Raw genomic sequence first — 20,877 nt, forward strand, 5'->3', positions numbered from 1 at the left:
CAGAGATGGGGTCAAACGTTTAATACGAAACATTGAACCAAATATGCAAGCCTGTACTTTAGTGAATCCTCTCTTAGTTGTGATACAATGTGTTGTTTTAACTAGTATCTTAAAATGACATTCAAGTGCATGGAAAGAAATCACTCTGCATTAGTTCTTACCATGATAATATCACCAGGTTGAATGCTGATTTCGTCATGACTTCTTGCATCAAAAGGGTACAATGCTCTGTAGTAAACTACCTTCACATCCTCCTGAGAAAACGAGAGCGGAGCTTTTTCTGAGCAAACAAGAAAAATAATCAGCACAAACGTTAGCACATTAGTGGACTTTGCCAACATGAAATATAAAATATGTAAAGCATTTCGAAATTAAATGTTTTCAGCCTGCATACCCTTGGTAAAACCAATTTGCCTGGTCAACGATTTCAGAGAAAATGTCAAACTAGGAGAGCTTAATGAACATATATAACAGGCTATTTCTAGGCTAATCGTCATACTCCACAGCAGTATAGTTCAACTGCAGAGGTTTCAGTTTGTCCCATTTCATAGCAGTCTAAAATGGACCAGTAACACGAAACCCAACACTGACCATGTGCCGCTCTGCTTCTTAAACGCTTTATCATTTGATGGGGCCACAATCTATTACTAAGAAGACAGGTTTCTGTGCTTTAAGACCACTATGGTGGTGATGTGAGCAGAATAAAAGACCAACAGACAATGAGGCTTTCTGTAGAGTTACCTTACTGAAAGCAGTTTAAAGCGAATAAATGACAGAATAAGAGAAGAGTCAACATGAAATTCGACCAGTTTCATTTCTCCAAACTACTCATGCAAATCAAATAATGCATGTTATGTGTAATATGGTACAATGGATTGAAATATCTTACGTTGCAGTGCAAGGTGATGTAACAAATTACTTAACTCTCAGCTTGATGGATTAGTCCTTCCTCCAAAAGATCACTCGTCTTTGATATTTTTCCAGTGTTCGCCACTAAGGGGTGCGTCGTGGCTCACAGTCTGCTCTACTCGACACCCATGCGCACCATGATGCTCAACGGGACGTTGGGGCCAGTTTATATGGAGCCACCATGCCCCATGACCTTAGCTGTGTCCTTTTCCATAGCACTCAGCAGGAAACGCAGAGCACATTAGCTGTATATTGAGAATACGGACAACGGGCCGAGACGCACATATGCGTTCACATCGAATTAATCAAGGGCACAACTCAAGCCCAGCAGTCGTACACTGGACTGACCTTTCTTCACTACCCAACCCCAGTCGGCTGACCATAATTGGGACTATGAGTCCACATGAAACAATTGACAAACTAACAATAAAAATTGCAATGGAAACTGTTCTTAAGAAGTGTGGCAAATCCACTTTATGAAATATCAAATGAATTGCGAGGTATCCAGGATAAAACCCTGATCATACTTCTGTGTTGACCAACTGTATCTGTAACCAGGAAACCCTACTTTGGGCCGCCTCCAATATAAGACTGACTCATGCCTATGTATAACTTCATCTAACAGCGCCTCGATGCCTTTGGGCTGTAGTGCGCTCCACAAATACAAAAAAGTAAAAAAAAAATTAAAAAAATCAACCTTTGCCCAAAAGGGATGATTCCCATCAAAGGCCATCTCCACAAATTTCAACTAAACATCGGGAGCTAATCCAAACGGTCCTCATCCAAGAGTGCCTCTTCAGAACTGAACTCTTGCCCCTGGCATGCTCCACACAATCTGCCATCAAGGACAAATTGCAAAATCTGGCAAGCAGTTTCTCCCATGTCACCCACAACGTTAACACTCCCCTCTCATTATTTCAGCCGGGACGTTCTCAGCACTGAAGACAACACACCACATAAATCTGTATTTGGCCAGGGTGCAAGGAACGTACCCACCCCTGACAGCCAGGATGTCTGATGCAAACCTTGTGTCCCACAGCATCTAGCTTCTGTCAGCGGGACAGAAGGAAAAGATGCGGTCTGCAACCCCACTGCACCACAAAGCTCCCGCTGACGTGTGGTGAGAAAACTCAGATAAGAGGGAGCTGAGCAATCCTCCTTTGCAATGTCCTGATCTATCACAGGCATGGAGGCAGGTTTCTCCCCAGCCAACAACACTGGAACATCAACCAGTGGGTTTAAGGGCAGCAGGGTCTACAAAATATCCATAAGGTCGTATTGGACCTTTGTTCTAGTGCCAGCAGACAATCTTAATGTCTTCACCACCTTCTTCGCAATCAACCTTTGAAATTAGTGCGATGCTTTCGCGGTTTCCATATATCCAGGTCCAAAGAGGTGTCCAAGCTGCTGGCCCTTGGCAAGTCAGAAGACAAACCCACTATACTATCATCCGTATAGAAGCTTTTAACTGAAGTCCTCAGCTACACTGAATACATTGGTTCAAAGAGAATAGCATATCCTTCCTCGTGTAAGATGCAAAAAGTTATTCACCATAGTGACTACTGTACTCCTAGTTGAAAATATCCTTTCCTCCACACTGATGGGAGTTGGCGCAAATCGGGGGAACGAGATTAGGACCTTAGCAGAGCAAAGAATGCTTCCCATGTAAGAATTTGCACACTGAGACACGATGTATGCATGGAGTGCAACAATGCCCTTTGCTCGACCCCCACTCTCAATCCTTTCAGTCCCTCCATCCGTCGAGAGGAATGGGAGGACGAACTACAATTTTAGAAGGGAGAGGAGAGGACTTCAGACTAGGAGTAAACTAGCCACTAAAACAAGTAACTTTTCCTTACTCCCATTTCCCCAACCCCGCCTTTCTTCCATACATCTGGGAAAGCACCATGTATCACACTATGAAAGGGAGAAGTACGTAAACGATTGCAAAAATGTTACTGAGGACTGCTTGCGCAAAGTGAGCATCTGATCTGGAGCTGCTGTCCAGGGATAAATGCATGAAGAAAGCGGATGTGCATGCCCATGTGGGCACTTTGAAGATTGCCTCTCAAGAATAATGCCTCTAAAAGGCTATTGCTGTACTCTTTCCCCTAATAAGGTGAGCCAGGTCTTACGCTGCATTTTGTAAATATGCATAACACATGAGATGATCCATTTGGCTATTGTTGCTTTAGCTGCTTGTTTGCCGGGTTGTGCATCACCGAATCGTGATGAAAAGCCTGCCTGACGACCTTCCATGACTAGTCCTCAAGATAGAGCCTCAAGTCCCTGGACACATACAAACAGTGCAAGAGCTTGTCTGTCTCCATTTGTAGGACAGGAAAAAAAGACCAGCAACACAATCAGAGGAGTCTGCAGGAGCACCTTAGCACTATTTAAATTGATATACAGGTCCAATGCTGACGATGCTTGTAATTTTCTGATCCTGCGGGCCCATGTGAGCCAACATGAAGGCAGTTTTCCATGACATCAGCCAATGATTTGCAGAGTCTTTAGGTTTCATTGGTTTGTGTTAGAGCCGTAAGCCCCACATTAAAGTTCCAAGCTAAGTAAGGTCTACATGTAGGAGGAAACCATTGAAAGCACCCCACAAAATAATGTTTAATGACTGACTTTGAAGGTGAAAAGACTCTTTCCAGACTTTATAGATTGGCACTAAGGGACGCACGGTAGGTCCCATATAAAGATAGAGTTCCAGAATGAGGCAGACTCAATAGGATGGACATAACACCATCTACCCAGGCTTGGAGAGCATTACAAGATTTCTTCAGCATCCAATTGCAAAATTTGAGGCATCTGCCCTTATACTGTGACCAAGGGTATTTCTTTCTAGCGGCCACCTTAACTCGCAAGTTATCCTTCAAGACATCCAAATGCCTGAAGATTTTTCTCTCAGGTGTCTCAGCGCAAGCACCAAGAAAATCAATTGTGGGAAGGTTGCAACACTTTTCCACCCTTTTGGTGATGATCCCGGAGGAGGAGAGTTGGCCCAAGTGCAATATGAAGTAGTTCGGACAACCAATGCCTTTTCGGCCATCCGGGAGCACAACCAGGAGAATCTCGCAGACGCAAACTTTTCAACTTTGGGAATCAAAGGAAGTGGGGCAAAGGCATTTGTTGTTCCAAGGAATCGGCAAAGTGTCTCCCAGAGATCCAGGGACTTTTTGCCCACTTTCAATGCAAAGAGATCAACAGGTGGGAACCCCACTTCAAGAAGATGGTTAAATATCTCTGCCCTGAACTCACCACTCGTGGTTGGTTTGGGAAATTCTGCTCAGAGTTTCCGACTCGATTTTCTGATCCTGCTAGTTGGTCTGCCTGTAATTAAATGTTCTGCATGGGCCACTCACAAATATGAAATGCCAGAGCATTCAACCTGACCTGACTGATCTATTGCCTCTGTATATATAAAACATTGGGATCACATGGTCACCATCTTCGAACCAAGAGAGTTTGTGTTCTGCTAAATACTCATCTTGCCATATGTCATGATCTGGAGGTCTCCCAGGTTAGTCCAACAACCACAACAGAAGAGTGAGGAATCCAGTCCCATGTTTAAATGATGTGGAAGATCCTGCAAGAGTTTTCTAAAAAGGAGAATCCCCTCGTCTGCTCACAGGAAGAAATCCGCTCAGCCTGGCTAAAATGGGAATCTGTTTGAACGGAGAAACCCTTGACCTTAATGAGCCACCAAATGAAGCGGTTTGTGAAGATTTAAATGTCTTGCCTTGGTGACCGCTAGTACCATGAGCTCCAGAAAGCAATGCAACCAACAGGTAGATGTTTGCTTGTGCAACAAGAAGGGAGACTACGCTCAGCACATGCGTGGCTCTCCTCCAGGTGAATGCTCTGCCCACTTCGGAATCCCAGAAAAACCCTGTGAAATGAAATGAGTACGAGCCAGGTAAACTTTTGGTATTGACCAAGAGAGCAAGGACGAACGTTCGGTCCACAGGGAAATGCAGGCTGAAAGCCACCAGAGAGAGTGATGATGCCCATACCAGCTAATTGTCCAAATACAGATATTGGTGAATGCCCTTCAGCAGAAGGGATGACACTGCCAAGACAAATAATATTGTGAGCAGCCTGTGCGCTGAACACAGGCCAAAAGGATGGATATTGTACTGAAAATCATCTTCGCAAATAGAGAGCCAGAGGTAATGCTGGTGAGGGGGCAAAATCTTAACATACTGGTATGAATCTTGAAGGTCCACAGCAAACTTCCAATCACCCAGCTGTAGAAATGTCCATATAAGGACAGGAGTTATCTTGACTATCCATTACAGGCCAGGCACAGGCCATCCCTACACGGTTGCTTATCGAATTGCCAGGGTAGCGTGCAGAAGAAAAGAGGAATATGCATACCGTTTTGGAGGCGACAAAGCTCCTAAGATAATGTGGGGGAGCCAATTTGGAGCTCTCCTGCTACATCAGTCAGTGCTTCAGGCACTACTGTGAACATTTGCCCCAATGGTGAAGAGGGCCCAGACACTCCAAACACAGAGCATGAGATTCCACTGCCTAGAAGGACCTGCAACACACACAGAAAACCACCTTTACCCGGCAGTCATGGTAGAGAGCACAAGTGAGCAGGAGAAAGAAAAAAAGTTAAAAATACTGCAGGGAAGCGACAAACAAAAAGGAAAAAAGCTGCAGGCACCCAACCCACAGGACAAAAACAAAAGCACTGAGTGGACGGAGTGTGGGGTTGGAGACAACGGTGCTTCAGTGCTCTGTTTGCAGCCCACCTCAGTGAACAAATTCTTAATGTGGAAGCACATGTTGCTCTCCCAAAACTCTGATCCAGTTCCCCCTCAGAGGGAAATCCCATAAGTATGGAGAGGATGGGATGGAGGCGTATTGACATCTTTGACAGTGTTCAGATGGATTTTCAGAATCAGTACTGTGGATAGATTCTGAGAGGCCACCCTATTCTGGTGAACAGAAAAAGTCATTAATGTCTAGCCAAACCATTTGGGTAGTGTGAGTGAGCGGCAACGCCAGGGATGTCATTTGGGAGTCGCAACTGCAACCCCTGAGGGCCACAATTGCAACCTCTGGGACTCCCTTGCGACCCCAAATTTAAAAAGAAAAAAAAGAAATTTGAAACAAATAAGTGTTTTTGTGTCCCCAAAAGTTAACGGGTGCTCCTTGTGTAGCGGGTGTAACGCTCACCTGATTCCCGCAGAGGCGCCGGTCTTGACTGGGCGAATACCGTATCTTCAAAGGTGATGTGTAACACACGGTTGGCTCTTTGGGCTGGACCTCTGTGCACTGTATATGTCTGACTCAAAGAGTAAGATGTCTGCAGATAGAAAATATGGGATTAATGAACTGGGGTTATTGGGTGTCTCTCTCTTCTTCCCCTTCTCTTCTCCTGTAGAACCCCAAGGTTAATGCTCTCTCCTTAGGTAAGTGAACGCCGAGCTCTCCATCTGCCTCGGGGCAGGGTGCCGTAACCAGTTTCTTCACTGGATAAGGGTGCAGGCCTCTTGACCTCAGAGGACTGCTGTCCTTCGTTTACTGCACGAACGGTAAGTTCCGAGTATTTCAAATGTCTTTAAAAGTCTTTTGTAATGAAGTCTCTTGTTTTGCAGGGTTCCGGCGATGGCGGATGACGGGCTGATGTGAGTTGAGGATGGAACCCGTGTGAGAAATAGAAGCGCCTGGAAGCACGTAAGTAAGCGCTTGTTGCCTGCTTCACGATGCGCATTAACTGCCCTTTTATCTTGCAGGTACAAGTTCGGAGCTGCTGAAGGGTGCCGGAATACCCACTGGGTTCGGCGTGGGAAGGAGTAATGGCACGTGAGTAATAAAGTTACTCAATGTCTTTAAACGCACCTTCTTTTGTCTTTCAGATGCGGGATGCAGCGCCGAAGGCCTCCGGAGCGTGCAAAGCGTTGGTAAGCTTTTGTCTTTCAGATGCCGGAATGCAGCGCGAGGCGTTGGTGACAGCCGATGGACCAGGTAAGAGAAGCGCTGTCACTGAAGACCGTAATGCTAACCTGTTCTTTCTTGTCTTTATAGGTGTTGCTGAAGACTGATTCAGGATGGTAAGCCTTTTTCCCTTAGGCCCAGGATCAGATGCAGAAGACACGATGAGCGTTCTGCTGCAGAGGATGCAGAATAACGCAAAGCAAGATTCATCCATCGGGTGTGGTTTAAATAGCCTTCTGTAGTGCTTAGGTGTCTCCTTCCACAGCCTCGCCTAGGTAAGAAAAGAGTTCCTGCTTTCCAGAAGAGTTCGTGTTCTGAACCTAGGGAGTGGCTCCTGCCCCACCCAACAGGAAAAGTAGTCCCAAACAGAAGAGGATTAGAGGCTCAACTGGCAGGTAAGTAAGCAGCATGGTCTGCTGCAGGTAAGTCCACCCAAGCATTATGAGCCCGGCGCTTCCAGCGCTGGAACTGGGCATATTTATGAGCCTGGTGCCACTGGCACCAGGACAGGGTCCAAAAGATCCCAATTGGGACTGGTTGGCACTCAGAACCTGGGTTATGGGTCTGCTTCCAAGGGAGTTGGGTAAGTCCTGACCTTTTGGAAGCAGAGATCATGACAGCGGGCCCTCCCGCAGCACGGTGGGACCCGCCATACCAGGTCTGGTGAGTCTGCAGCCCAGACCTCACCCATCAGGGTGAAGGCTGGGCCGAGAGGTACTCAGTAGGGGTTGGAGCATACCGTGACATTTGGCACGTCACATGCCACATTCAGCTCCAACCCCTACTCCCTTGGCTTCCTTGCAGCTCACATACAGGAACCAAGAAGCTCTTGCAGCTTCCTGGTTCCTGTTTGTGAGCAGCGCGGAGGAGCCAAGGGGGCCTGGAAGGATGGACTGAAGCTACAAGAAAAAGGTAAAAAGGCTTATTTTTTGTAATATGATGCGTGTTTTGCATGTGTGAAGTGCATGTCAGATGTATGTATGTATGTGAATGGTGGGGCAATGAGAAGTGATGTGTGTTTTTGAATGTCCTTTGTGCGCCGAGACTGTACTGAGTGGATGTAAGAGAAAGTGTGAGTGACTGGTGGGTGAATGAGAAGTGATATAACGTGTGTTTTTGAATGTTCTGCGTGGGATAAAGAGAATAAGTATCCGCGCGTGGAATTACATGGCCAAAGCCAAACCCAGGAGCGCTGGCGAATTCGGCCCATTCCCGTCGACGCGGAAAAGGGCAATGAGGTGTGGCGCTGGAGGGCAGAGTCAGGGCAGTGCATGCTCCCTGGGCCGCACCCCTGCACGCCTCTAAATTTAAAGGGGAAGGTTTTTTCAGTTGAAAAAGGTTCCGTCTGCCGTCCCTTGGAAGGGATGCCAATGCAGTATGGAGGAAAGGGGACGGGTTGTAGGAGTATGACTGGGCATAGCCAGCATACCAATGTTTTCTATACTGGCATATATTGCAGGGACCGGCATGATAATGCATTGGGAAATGCCCTGTGCACTTCTGGTGACTTGCATCTATATTGTACTTTTTTCATGATTTACCATGCACCCAGCAATACGGATTGTTGGCCTTTTAACCACATTGCTGGCCTTTTACCCACATTTTCCCAGAAAGTGTGCTTTGCAATGCACCATTTTAACCCATTATTCAAAACATTTACTCTGGGGAGGGAGAAAAATCCCCCCGCCCCCAACCCACTGGTGGCTGGTAGATTTGTGGACCAGGCACCACCTCCTTATCTCTGTGTTACGCTAAAGATTTAAGCTTCGATTAAAAAACATATTTGCTTCTTTCCCTTGCAGTAGTGCATGCCCCTGCAGCTGCATAATCATCATGAATATTCCGCACACATGGTGATCTGGACCGGCCCGGGGTGTGGTGTTCCTTGGGCTTAGTTAAGGAACTTGGGGGTGGCCCACAGCATGGCTCGCAGGGGAGCTGCCAAATTTCGTGCTACGCCATTGGACACCACTGGGTCTGACATAGGGGTAGTGTGCAGAGCGCACCTTGAGCTCTGCCAGTGAGTCCCCGGGTGAGAAGCAACGTGTGGGTGTTTTCAATTTTAAATAACTGTGTGGTGCTATGTATTTATGTGTGCAGCAATGATATTACATTAAATGGTGTTTTTTTCAAAATCCTCTGGCACCCAGTATTAAGCATAGATAATAAAAACTATGGGAGAGGGGGTCCTGGGTATATTGAAAGAAACCTTCCCAGGTATTATACTCCAGCAAAGAGAACATTATCAGGTGCACTCCTCTCTGTCCACACAGACCTGTCTAATAGTTTTCTTCTATCGTAGTGGTAGCTGAATCATACATACATCTATAACCAGAGAGGTTTGTTGATAATAAATCCTGGTCAATGATTTCATTTTCAGGCCTTGCTCGTGCAGCATTTTTCTCCTGGTTAAACAGCAGCACACGCCTCCCCAGGTCAGTTGTTTTTGTGCTAGTTTAATACAGCACTGCCACAGATAACAAGTACTTCTGTGTCCATTGATCTATAGATGTTTCAAACACTAGCTGTAGTCTGCGCTACAGATTTTGGTTACCCTGTTAGAAATCCTGGATTATGTATGTTTTAGATATAGACCCCATGTGGAATCCCGAAAATGGCAATCCCCAAATGGGTAATCGAGGACAAATCATGCCTCCCTCTGTGCCTCAGTTCTTATATCTGGCTGAAATTAGAGCACCCGGAAACACGGTTGCTAGATGCATCTAAAAAATCTGTAGGTGGTTTGCCATAACTTCCTGTGATGTCACTTGGGGGTGGGGTCATATTACATCAATTCTGGTGATGTCATCAGGAAGTCAAGGGTCGTGTGATGTCACTTCTGCTACCCCTGGCATTTTGGTGAAATTACATTCCTGAGCAATGCCTATACTTAAGAGTGTGAGCACCGCTTATCTTAAAGAGAGTGAGAGAGTGACAGAGTGACAGAGTTCAGTCAAGCGCGCACACAGAGCTCTTTTAATACAAATTAGGCAGAATGTATAAAAATATAGATTTTTATTTAGGCCTTAGACAAACTCTTCGCAATGAAAAACCGCAGTTCAGTAACACTAAAACATTCACTATCACTATATAAACATTCACTTTAGTGTGCTCTGCTAAGAGCACTAATAATTGACTTTTATAATAGATTTAAAGCAGTTTTGGAATACTGTAGAATAGTAAAGAAAACGTATAAAAAGAACTAGGTAAGTAAACATCAGTCGGAGAACTAATATGTTATAAATGAAGTTAGAAACCCCATACAAGGCTTTATAAATAAGGGCACTACACCTTAAAAAGTTCTTCCCTAGCTAGAAAAGATGGGGCCTATTGCCCTAGAGTCAAAGGTTCCAGTGTAATTCTCTTCAGAAGGCTAGGAGTCTTTAATAGTCTGAACAAGAGTTGGCAATTACAACAGGCAATTTTTTTAAGTATGTCAAAGTAAGATAATTGAAAAAATGTTTTTAGCAGACCCTCTCCCAATCAAACCATCTTAGGGGAAGACCAGGGGCGGATCCTTAACCAGAACACCACCAGGAATGGTCAGGCAAGGGAGATGTAGGGTAAGGACTTTAAACCAGCTATACCCTATGGAGGTAGGGGGAGGCAGAAACAGTTATGTTAACTCACCCCCTGTACCCATGTTCACTCAGGGACCACTGAGTAGTTCATGAAATCGCTGGTTCCCCTTTTCTCATAGCTAGGTTCCGTTAAAGGAAGTCCATGGGTCTCGGGTGCAGAGTTCACTTTCAGTGTTGGGATTTTCGGTCTGGCTAGTTCGCGGTTCCTGCTTTAATGGATAGGTCCTGGACACTGGACATGGCCACTCGTCTGAAGACCAGACCACCAGTCTGGCGACGACTTCAGAGAAATCCTAGGACACGCTGAAGGCGGCAATCACCACTCTAAAGAAATGGCAGCAGAAGACTCCTGTGGCAGAAACAAATTGGTCCTGCAAGGCCTCTCTTCGGGGCATAGAGTTGCAACTTTAGGGAAATGCATTTTGTATCATAAGCTGAGGATCTGCACAATCCAGAGGTTTAACTCGAAGACGACTGATGCAGCGAGGTAGCCCAATTTGAAGATGTTCAGCCCACAGGATGGTTCCGACCGCTTCCGAAGGCTTCCATGATGTAGTGCGTATGCGGAAATGAGCTAAATAACATGGCGCCGGTGCACGGCCATTTTGGACAGTCACTCCCATTCCAAACCGCAATTAAAGTCTATGTTTCTGCGAGCTCAGGAGACCGACATGACTTCTGCAGCCGTTGCAATATTTTAGCACAAAGAAGATGAGTTCACTGTGTAGGATAGTTTGCATTTTGTTCGCTCAAGGACGAGCCGAGAGGGGAGTCAGATGTGCAGGTGCATTGATAAGGGGTGCTGGGAACGAGAGCGCGGAAGACAAGCTGGGTTTTTCCACTGTCTGGATTTTTCCACTCTTGCCTCCCATGCTTGCTGTCTGAAACTTATGAGGTGCAGGAGTTAGTTCCCCCTCGCCCCCAAGAGGAGTAGGTCCAATGAGGTGAGAAGGTCCAATGAGGTGACAGAGAATTGGAACCCCGGGTGTTGAAGTCTCGCGGAGAGGGAGGACGCTCCGCTCCAGACCCGGTTAGCTGATGCGTGATCTCTCTGCCTACCTGCCTTGGCACAGTGTAGTGTTGTCGTGGCGGAGATGAAGCTTTGTCTTACAACTGCCCTAACGGTAATGTATACTTGTTATGTTCGTTCTTGTTCATGTATTCATGTGTAACCAGTTGCATTTATTCCCTAGTTATATGTGTGTTTATGAAGTGTGAATAAAGGGCCTGTAAAGAGCACATTTTCTTCTAACTAATGGTCTAAGTGTACATTATTGCCTTTCCGAGTCCAAGAACTTCTAGTCTGTGTAATAGTGTGAGTACTTCTGAGGTCATTACACATGTCTGAAAAGCAAAACACATGGGTAGGGCCCTCAGGCAGGGATTGAGACTGGTTGTTCCCACTGGTCCAGAGTTCCAAGAATTGATGAAAGCCTTCAATAGATTAGCCAATGAGCAAGACTTGACTTGCACGTTTGATTAAAGTGCTGATGGACTGGCGTCCTACAAGTTCCAGGTAATCAGCAGGATACGTCTCTGAATATGGGTTTTGGCTCCAACAACGATCTAACTAATGGCTGCAGGAGTCCGCCTTATATACAGGAATCGAGCTGAAGTCGCCTCAAAGGCGACCAATGGTAAGGATCTGCAACATTCAAACCAACATGGGCTGTCCAATCTGTGCTCAACACATTTGCCCAGCAACAGAGATACATTGGCAAGGATGTGGCCTGGGACCAGAAAGTTCCATCCCCAACATCTGGCCACACAGACGGCCACTTTGCCCAGGAAAGCAGGAGCTTTACCCAGGAAAGGGCTTTAAAAATTCAACAAATCAGGCTTTGCTGACAGAAAGTAGGCCAACCAACAAGTTGGCTAAGGGCATTCAGAAGTCTCATGTAACAACCATTTTAGCGTTTATAGTATTGTATATGGCATTAAGTGGTCAAATGCAAAAGCACGCGAGGCAACAAAAATGAACTGTTTGTACAGTAGGTGATGTGTACAGAGAAAAACAAGCTGTGAAGCTTACAATGGGGAAACAGTTTGCCTGCTGCGATACCCATAGGGACTGATCAGTGCCCCCAAAGAAAGATGAGGTTAGTGAGGTCAGTGAAGTAAGACTGGCCTCCAAAAGCCAGAACAGTTTAAAAACAGTAGCAAAGTTGGGCTTTGCATTGAGGTCTATGAAGTGAAAGGAGCAAAAAGAAAATAATTTCGAAGAGACAGGAACTGGCCTCCCTGAAGGAGAAGTACTGCAGTGAAGCACCAGTAGCACAGCAGAAAGAATAGCAGTGCTGGCCCTTCGATGCCAAAAGGCCACTGGAGGAACCGAGCAAGCAGGCATGTGGTTGTGGTCGACCGGCGCACCTGTGCCTGGAGGTTTGCAAAGATGAGCAACATCTCAATTTTTCCAATTCCTCCAGAGAGAAAGCCTTGGTGGGCAACAACACCTGTGTAGGTGTTGAGTCCTCAGGAGTATCACTGCAGTGGGAGTGACTACTTGGCTTCTTGGAAGAGGAGGAGCAGGAGGAACGTTACTTGGAAGAGTTGCTGGGGGAGTGCAACCTCTCCTATGTTGCAGCTTCATTTTTTTGCTTACTGATTGACCCCTCCGCTGGCTCCTCCGCCACAATCTAGTTGGCCTGATGTAGTGGGGTATTTGAAAGGGCCTGCTTAATATGTGGTAGAAAGTTTGGAGGCACCATTCAATTTGGATTCGTTTTTATTAAGGGAACAAGGTGTTTCGCCCAGAAACATGTAGAAATACAGCAGTAATCTAGGCAATCCTGCATTGGGTGCCTCACATTAAAGGGAAAGGTGGTGAGCAATTGACTGGTTGTTTGAGAGGACTGCAGACGTGTATTTTCATAAAAAAATATATGAAAAGGTATAGAGTAACCCCTTCCATGAATGAAAAGATTAATGTAACAGGATTACAATTCAGAAAATCATTTTTTACTGCCATCATATTTGGCTATAGAAGGCGAATTGATTATTCTACAGAACACAGAATAATAACACATTTAACTATAGAAGATAAGCGGATATAATGGTTACCGTGGACTGCTAGACCATCATACACCCGGAAGAGGTTAAAAAACTGAGTCTGTGCTAAAATCTCAGCCTAAATTCTTTTCTTTTACAAAATTTGACATTATTGAAATAGAAACACAAATGCCAAATGTAGCCAACATCGATTCATTAGCAATCCATGGCCTGCTTTACAAACTTAATCCAAGCTATTGTCTCGGTCATTAAATATGCACAGGCTACATTCAGCTTAATGAAGCTTTACCCAAGACAACGTTGTCCATGAATCAGACTGTGAAGGCAAGTTAGATCTTTGGGAAACACTCATCAGCACATTTGAATTTGCTATTCTGTGCTGAGGCAGCAGAGAAAATGGTCTCTGCAAAACCAGCTCCTCTACTCCAGACAGTCAGGTATCTCATTTGGCACTGTAGCTACCTTATGTACATGAGGGAAGAGTTGCTTAGGGTGATGAACAAAATCCAACCAGCTGCACTCAGATTGCCAGGCTGTCAGCTGTTTTTCAACATCATTTACTAGATGATGCAACTAGAACGCTTCTGCATGGCCAACACATCCGTCATTGGTATCACTGATATTCCTCCACGGCAGATTGAAGCAGGTTAAAATGGTTAACTAAATGTCCCCTTCAATCTGTAATGACAGCACATCACAAAGTGGCTTTTGCTTGCCTTTGAGAGTTAATATTCCAATTCATATTCTAACTGAATTTGTAGATGATGGACCCTCCTTGGGGGGGCTTAGGGGCTATAGCCCTGGGTCTTTCGGTTGTAGCCCCGGATAAAAGCTCAGGGACTAGAACCAAAAGGGTAGCTAGCCCCAAGTCCTGACAGTCCCGACATTAGCTTAGCCTCGGATCTTTTCCAGACCTAGCAAGACCCCTGCCTCCTTGTATACAATGCTAGAAATTGACCCCTCACGCACAATCAAGCAACTCTGTTCCCACCCTGCCTGCCAACAGAATAGAGGAGCTTTTTGAGATATGCTCAGCAGCCTCCCGTCCCTGAAATCTCCATTTCTCTTCTGCAGATTAGGCAGCCTGTCCAGTCATTTCAAATAGTCAAAATTGGACACAAGGCCTCCAGCCAATGCTTCTGAGCTTGCACTTCCTGATTCCTTGATTGTTTTAATTGAATTTTCCTCCCTATCCACACTGCCCTGCATCAGCCCAGTCACGCATTTTGTCACCTTCCTCTCCAGGGCTTTTGACTGCTTCACCCAATGGCTTACCACACTGCAATTGTTGCTCTGTGCCCCATATTCCAACTCCATTTTATTCACTCTTAGGGAGATACTCCTTGGAGGCACTGTGATGATTATGATGATGTCATCACTACTTTTCCCAGAGTTAGCATTAGCTCATTTGGCATGTGGACGGCAGCCACTCCCTGATTCTGACCCTGGGGGTGGCTATGTGAGGGAGGACCACATGAGGGGAGGTGACCCTCAAGGGGGAGCACAGGCATCATTGGATGAGACATTGTATCCCCCTTTCCCTTCTAGGGATATTTCCTCCATTCCTCATGCCATGATGGCATATTGTAGCAATCCCCTTCAACTATTATCCAGTATGCTGACAGTATTTTTCAATAACCATCCTTTGTAAGTACTGAGACGAGGTAGAGGGCCGGAGTAATGAAGAGGGCTGGAGTAATGAAGAGAGCCAGAAACGGCAAGCCAACACAGCAGTCTAGTATTTGGAAGCTATAGAGCAGTTCCGGGAAGTTTAAAGCGGACACAATCACAGAGAAAGGAAGAGACACTCTAATGTAGGCTGATGCTGAGCGGAACACGAAAGGTGGAGATGCAGAGAAAGACAGCAGCAAGGCTGCTTTGAGGGGGGGAGAACCTCGCAACTTTATTCTGACACCGGTCAGAATCCCGGAAACAGACAAACCGGGGAACGCAGCACGAAGGCTCTCACCGAGACGGAGCATGGTGACCCAGCCAACGGAAGCACTGTGTTGAATGCCCGCAAGCAGACTAAGCAGCCGAAAGCAGAGGAAAGCGGTGCAAAGGACAACCATCTAATTGGGCGCCTGCCAAGCCAGCAGAATGGCAAAGGTGGCAACTGAGCTGCATGTTGAGCGAGTAGGGAACCACAGCGCTTAGGGATAAATGCTGCATAGAGATTGAAAGAACGAACCGTGTTGAACAAGGGTCAATGACCCCCTTGTTAGAAGGCAAAGGGCAGCCAAGTACAAACTTTGTTACTAAAAGGGCACTGCCCCGAATGTGGAGAGAGATCAAAATATGGTTGAGAGAAAGAGTGAATACAAAGAGAGAAGGCCTGGCAGGCTAATGAGCCAGGCCATGTAAGATTGCGAGTGAACCAGGAGAAGAGTATAATTCCTCCTAAGGCAAACCAAAACGAGAATTGTACATTTTGGAACTACTGTGACCAGGTACTGGCAGGAGAGTATACCAGGCAAAGCCAAGTGAAATCAAGTGTGAAATAAACTGCAAAAGAGAATCCCAAGGAAGACTCATGCCCTTAGGATCCCGAAGTGCATTAAATGTGGATAAGGAAGTCATTGCACGAGGAGGGGATTGCTGTACCAATAGGAGGATGTTATCTTCTGTAGTTATAAAGAACTTGGTTATTCTTTTGAACTTTTGTTTTGGTGCCGAGGAAACTGGGAAAACACTTGTGTATAGTCGCGTTATAAATGCCATATTATATAATTTCCAGGAACTGTGAACAGTACCTAGTTGGAACTTTTGTTGGATGTATACATTTTTGTTGAACTTGAACATTTGTGCACTTTCAGAGCCAAAGACAATACCCTTAGCGCTTTAGAGTTGCTTTTAGAATGAGAGGGCTACGATAGGATTTCGGACACAGGACATTTTTGCTTGGACATCTGGACACAGGACAGACCCTTAGTTTTGGTTGAGGTAAGGGAATACCTCTTAGATTAGGTACAGTGAGGCATTATCCAACCCCTTTATTCTTTAAATAAAAGTATGTACTCATCACGATGAGTCCTCCGTGTCCTGGTCCCATTGCTGGTTCCTCACAGTACCAAAACCAAGTTAGAAGCATGTTCACCGCGGCAATTAAATTTAATATAGCAGAGACGGGTGTCAAAAATGTGTAGGAAGAACTAGTGACACTCCCCATTTGGAGTAGTGCTCCCTTTTGGTCTGGTGATACGCAAACACCTACTTGGACTTTTAAACATATCCATTCTGGAGATTTAAACAAAGCCGGCAAAGATGCACAGACTGAGGGATTGATTCAGACATTCTTCAGATTTTATTTAACATCCTTTAGGTTTGAAGCATGCAATACAGGGAAAGAGATTTCAGTAAATGTATATATGCAAAGTCCTCCTTAGGATGCAAGTTGATTGCCCCACAGGTGAAATACAGATTACATTCCCAAATGATTAAGGCCAATTTTAAATGCCTGACCTAAGCAACTCGTGCTTCTCAACAGTCCTCAGCTACAGAGTCAAATTCTGCTAATTCGTATTCCATAGTTCATTTGGTGGGCCACCTTTATTGTTTATTTATTTTAGCATTTATAGCAGCGCTCCAAACCCTCAGGTACCAGAGCGCTTATTACAGTAAATGCAAACGGCATTCTTCAAAACAGCAAAAAGCGCATGCAGGTGGTCCTTGACAACGTAATCTGGCAAAACCACGCCTCATGGTGTGGGAGGCTACATTAGGTATGCAGATCCGCAAGAGACCAAGTTGGGCAGGTAACAAAGGCAAGATACAAAGTCAGAACTAGACTATAGGTAAGGTCAAGTAGGATCCAAACACGTTAGGCAGGCTAGAGGGTCAAAATCAAGTAGGTGCCAGGCAGCCTGTATAGAAAGCGTGAGGTGAGATTCCACTCAAATAAGTTAACAAGCAACATACTTACACATTATGCGAGGCAAAAGTCACAATTAGGTAGCAGGGAGCAACATTTGCCACACAGCCACAGTCAGATTAAGTGGGCACAGAGCGGCTTGCAAATGTGGTGCGAGGCAATGAGCAGGTAAGGCTCAAGCCATTTAAAAATGCAATGCATGCTAGGAGTCTTAAACAAGTAGGTGTGGATTACATAGGCAATGGGGGTCTGTGGGCATAATCCGGTAGATAGACGACAAGTGCAAAGTATGGTAATGGAAGTCAGGAATTACAAGGCAGGTAATGAGCAAATAAGCAAGGATAACATAAGACATACAAATTAGAGTACAAGCTGGTAATGCAGGCAGCGCATGGCTGTTAGGTCGCAATTAAGTGGGTTACATAGAATAGGTTGTGTGTATTACAAGCAAGTTTAAGGTACAGCGCAATTGCCAACAAGGCAGAAACAGGTGAGATGCATGCAAAGTAAGTAACAGGCAGTCTGATGATATATAGCTAGTCCAATACAGTTGGCAAGGAAAGGTAGGCACAGGCATAGTGTGAGGGAAGTAAGGGTATTGATCAGGTCTGGGAAAGCCGGACCACAAGCATGTGGTTCCCTCAGATACAGAGGAGGATGAGGAATTCATGGTAAGGGGTGCATAGCAGGAGTCTTACCCTTGATAGGCCATCCTGTGCATCAGTACCGCACATACACTTTGACACCTTTCTTTGGACCACCTTTCCTGGATAACCTTTAAAAGATAACACCCAGGAAACAGACCAGAGAAGACTGCACCAGGAGAGAAGGGCGGCCTGCAAAGAGCGCTGCATGGCCAGAAAAACAGTGATGGAGCAGGTATTTGGCTTTTTGAGGTGGTCCTGGAACGGGGAAAAGTGGTAGGCCTGCGTGTGGAGAAGTCTGAAGAATGAGGGCTTGGGGCAGGGTACAGGAGAGGAGAGAGGCGAGAACACAGCAGGGGAGGTGGACGGAAGCAAAGACACAGGCATTGAGGTTCGAGGGGGTGGCAGCATTGGAAGCCACTCCAAAATGGTGAAAAAATAAGGTCTTTCTTTGGAGAGGCCAAGAACAGGTGGCCTAAACACACATTTGATTATGGGCGAGATGTTTGTGCAAATCATGAACTCCAACACTTAAGTGTATTAGGGCAACATGTAGAGTTCCTGGGCACCCCATCATGCTGCAGGCCATAGGCAACTATTTGACCACAGAGAGTTTATTTTGAATTCAACTTTTGAGAGCCATGCACAAACCCCTTGGCTCTGTGGAGGCCTAAAAAAGGCGACAACTACAAGACAATTTGATGGGAGAATAACATTCCAACGCTGCCCCATCACTCCTACATTTCATACAACCTTTATTAGCAAAAAAGTTCTAAAGGACAGTCCTTCCTCCCGTAGGTAACTTATCTTAGAGAGATCTTCTCCAGCATTCTGGGTAAACGTTTTCAGCCACCACAGGGCACAGTACAGCTCTGCGACATATCTGCATGGTGCCAAAAACGTCTTATGTGACGTCTGGGGTAGTATATATGGGAGCCAGCAGTGCCCCACGCCTCAATTTGGCCTTTTTCCCTTGCACTCTGCAGATGAGGGACTGCAGAACAGTGGGAGATGTACAAGCTAGCGGAATCTGTGGGACTAATTACTAATCCACTAGAAAGAAGATTACTGAGATGCAATAATGTATTCTTCCAATAGGTTCCTTCATGGCCCAAATTCCTAATTCAAGACCCTCAAAGCAGTACAGAACCTTGAAGAGGGAGTGGAAACAAACACAAGGAAGCTGAGAATCACTGCACGACCAAGGCAGACATCCAGTCCAAACAAAGAAACCAGGAAATAGTGCTAGGTGAACATGTACAGCGAAGCTCACTCAGCTGCGTATATACTGTTCAAAATTGGGACATTCCCCTGCAAGACAGATGCAGACAAAAGGCCTATGCTAGAAGGGGGTTTGAAAAACATTTTTTCTAGCCAAATCTTAACACTATGAAATGCAGACAAGCCAATTGGACACAGTGAGTTAGCCATCAGCCCTCACTGTACAGGCTAAAGCATACCAGCAAATAGCTTGTCATCCTTCAGGACCATCATCCAAGGCACTTAGTAGCTGATAACTGTTAGGCAGAATCCCGTGCAGTGCCCTTAGGGACCATTACACACGATTAAGACTACAAGTGGCAATACAAGTTTTACCTTTGGTACAAGCCTGTACTACTAAGTTATAGTGGTAGCAGTAGCGGAGCAGCCAGGCGTATCAAGAGTATATGAGCAGTAGCAGAGATTACACCAAGGGACCACAATTACTGTGACTCAAGCAAACACTGACTCAAGGTTTCAGGTAAAAAATATAAGTACATTTATTTTTAAACCATTTGTTATAAACACAACACTTCTATTAAACTTAAACAAAAACCACACGTTAAATATACTACAACCAACCAATTCACTTTGTACAGTAAGTCTCAAGGTAAGTACCCTGTGTTGAATGCACCGGTGTTACGATCAAAACACGTTACCGCAAATACAATTGCGATCACTTTTTGACAGTTCGGTCTACTAACTAAACACGTATCCGTGACATGAAATGCTACCGGGGTAAAAACACACTTAGCACTTGAGATACCCAGAGGGAGTTGAAGGCAAAAATCACAGGCAAAATTTTGGTTAGGCAGGCAGAATCAAGAAACACTCAAAGACAGGATTTCAAAAGTCAAAGGGCCGGAGCAAGGGTTGAGAGACACCAGGGCCTGTTACCGAGGCTCACACAGTCAGATAGTTCGAGATTCAACGTAGCCAAAAATACTTTGATATTGTCAATGTTCGGAAGCAAAAGTTAGAAGGAGGGAAGACAAGGGCAAGCCTTGGAAATAAAGAAGAGGGATTCACCCAGTTTCCTCAAGCAGAACACAGTACCTTGTTCCAACGGTGCAGCTGGTGCCCTGGCAGTTGTTCCTAGTGGTTTCCCGCATACCCACGATTCCTGGAGCTTCGTTGTGAAGGGGGACGTCTGAAGGGGTTCTGCACCACACAGGGATGAGGAGAGGCTCTTCAGGTGGCTATCCGGACCACTACAGCTATGTGCAGTGATTTCAACCAAGGAAGAGGATCCTCTAGCTGTGGAAGATGAGCTGGTTATCCCCACCACCTGGATCTTCTGAGTCATTGAAGGTGGATAGCTCGGGACTGCGGCAGGGCTTCACCGGGACGGGGTAGTTGCAGCAACGCGTCGTTCTCTCCGCTTCTCGTCGGTTCCTTGTAGTTCCAGTGGCGACTCTCTGACTTCTAGCCGAAGAGACCTGCCTTTTATGCGAAAACCCCCCATTCACGCAGCCTTGCTGTCAATCACCCAACTGGGGGGTTGTCCAGCCCGGACAACTACCCTGGCCAATCAGGACAAAGTGTGACTTGGGTTTCCTAGGATACCCTGTGCAGGGGATGACTACACCCCTCCCTCACATTCAGCCCACATAGACACCCAGGCGCCTTGAGGAGGGCTTCTGGG

The 20,877-nt window shown here is 45.8% G+C and overlaps 1 protein-coding gene across 4 annotated transcripts in view; it reads right to left on the bottom strand.

The window, feature by feature from the left end:
* The window catches only part of ITSN1 (intersectin 1), a 3,188,156-nt gene that overhangs the window by 1,353,340 nt on the left and 1,813,939 nt on the right, over positions 1-20,877 (bottom strand). For all 4 annotated transcript variants that reach the window (XM_069636218.1, XM_069636217.1, XM_069636220.1 and 1 more), the window contains exon 22: positions 162-280. In XM_069636218.1, coding sequence (XP_069492319.1) covers positions 162-280 — 119 coding nt within the window. The remainder of the gene's footprint in view (positions 1-161; positions 281-20,877) is intronic.

Source organism: Ambystoma mexicanum, chromosome 7p, assembly GCF_040938575.1.
Source record: "Ambystoma mexicanum isolate Mex_15411 chromosome 7p, UKY_AmexF1_1, whole genome shotgun sequence".
Classification (NCBI taxonomy): Eukaryota; Metazoa; Chordata; class Amphibia; order Caudata; family Ambystomatidae; genus Ambystoma; species Ambystoma mexicanum.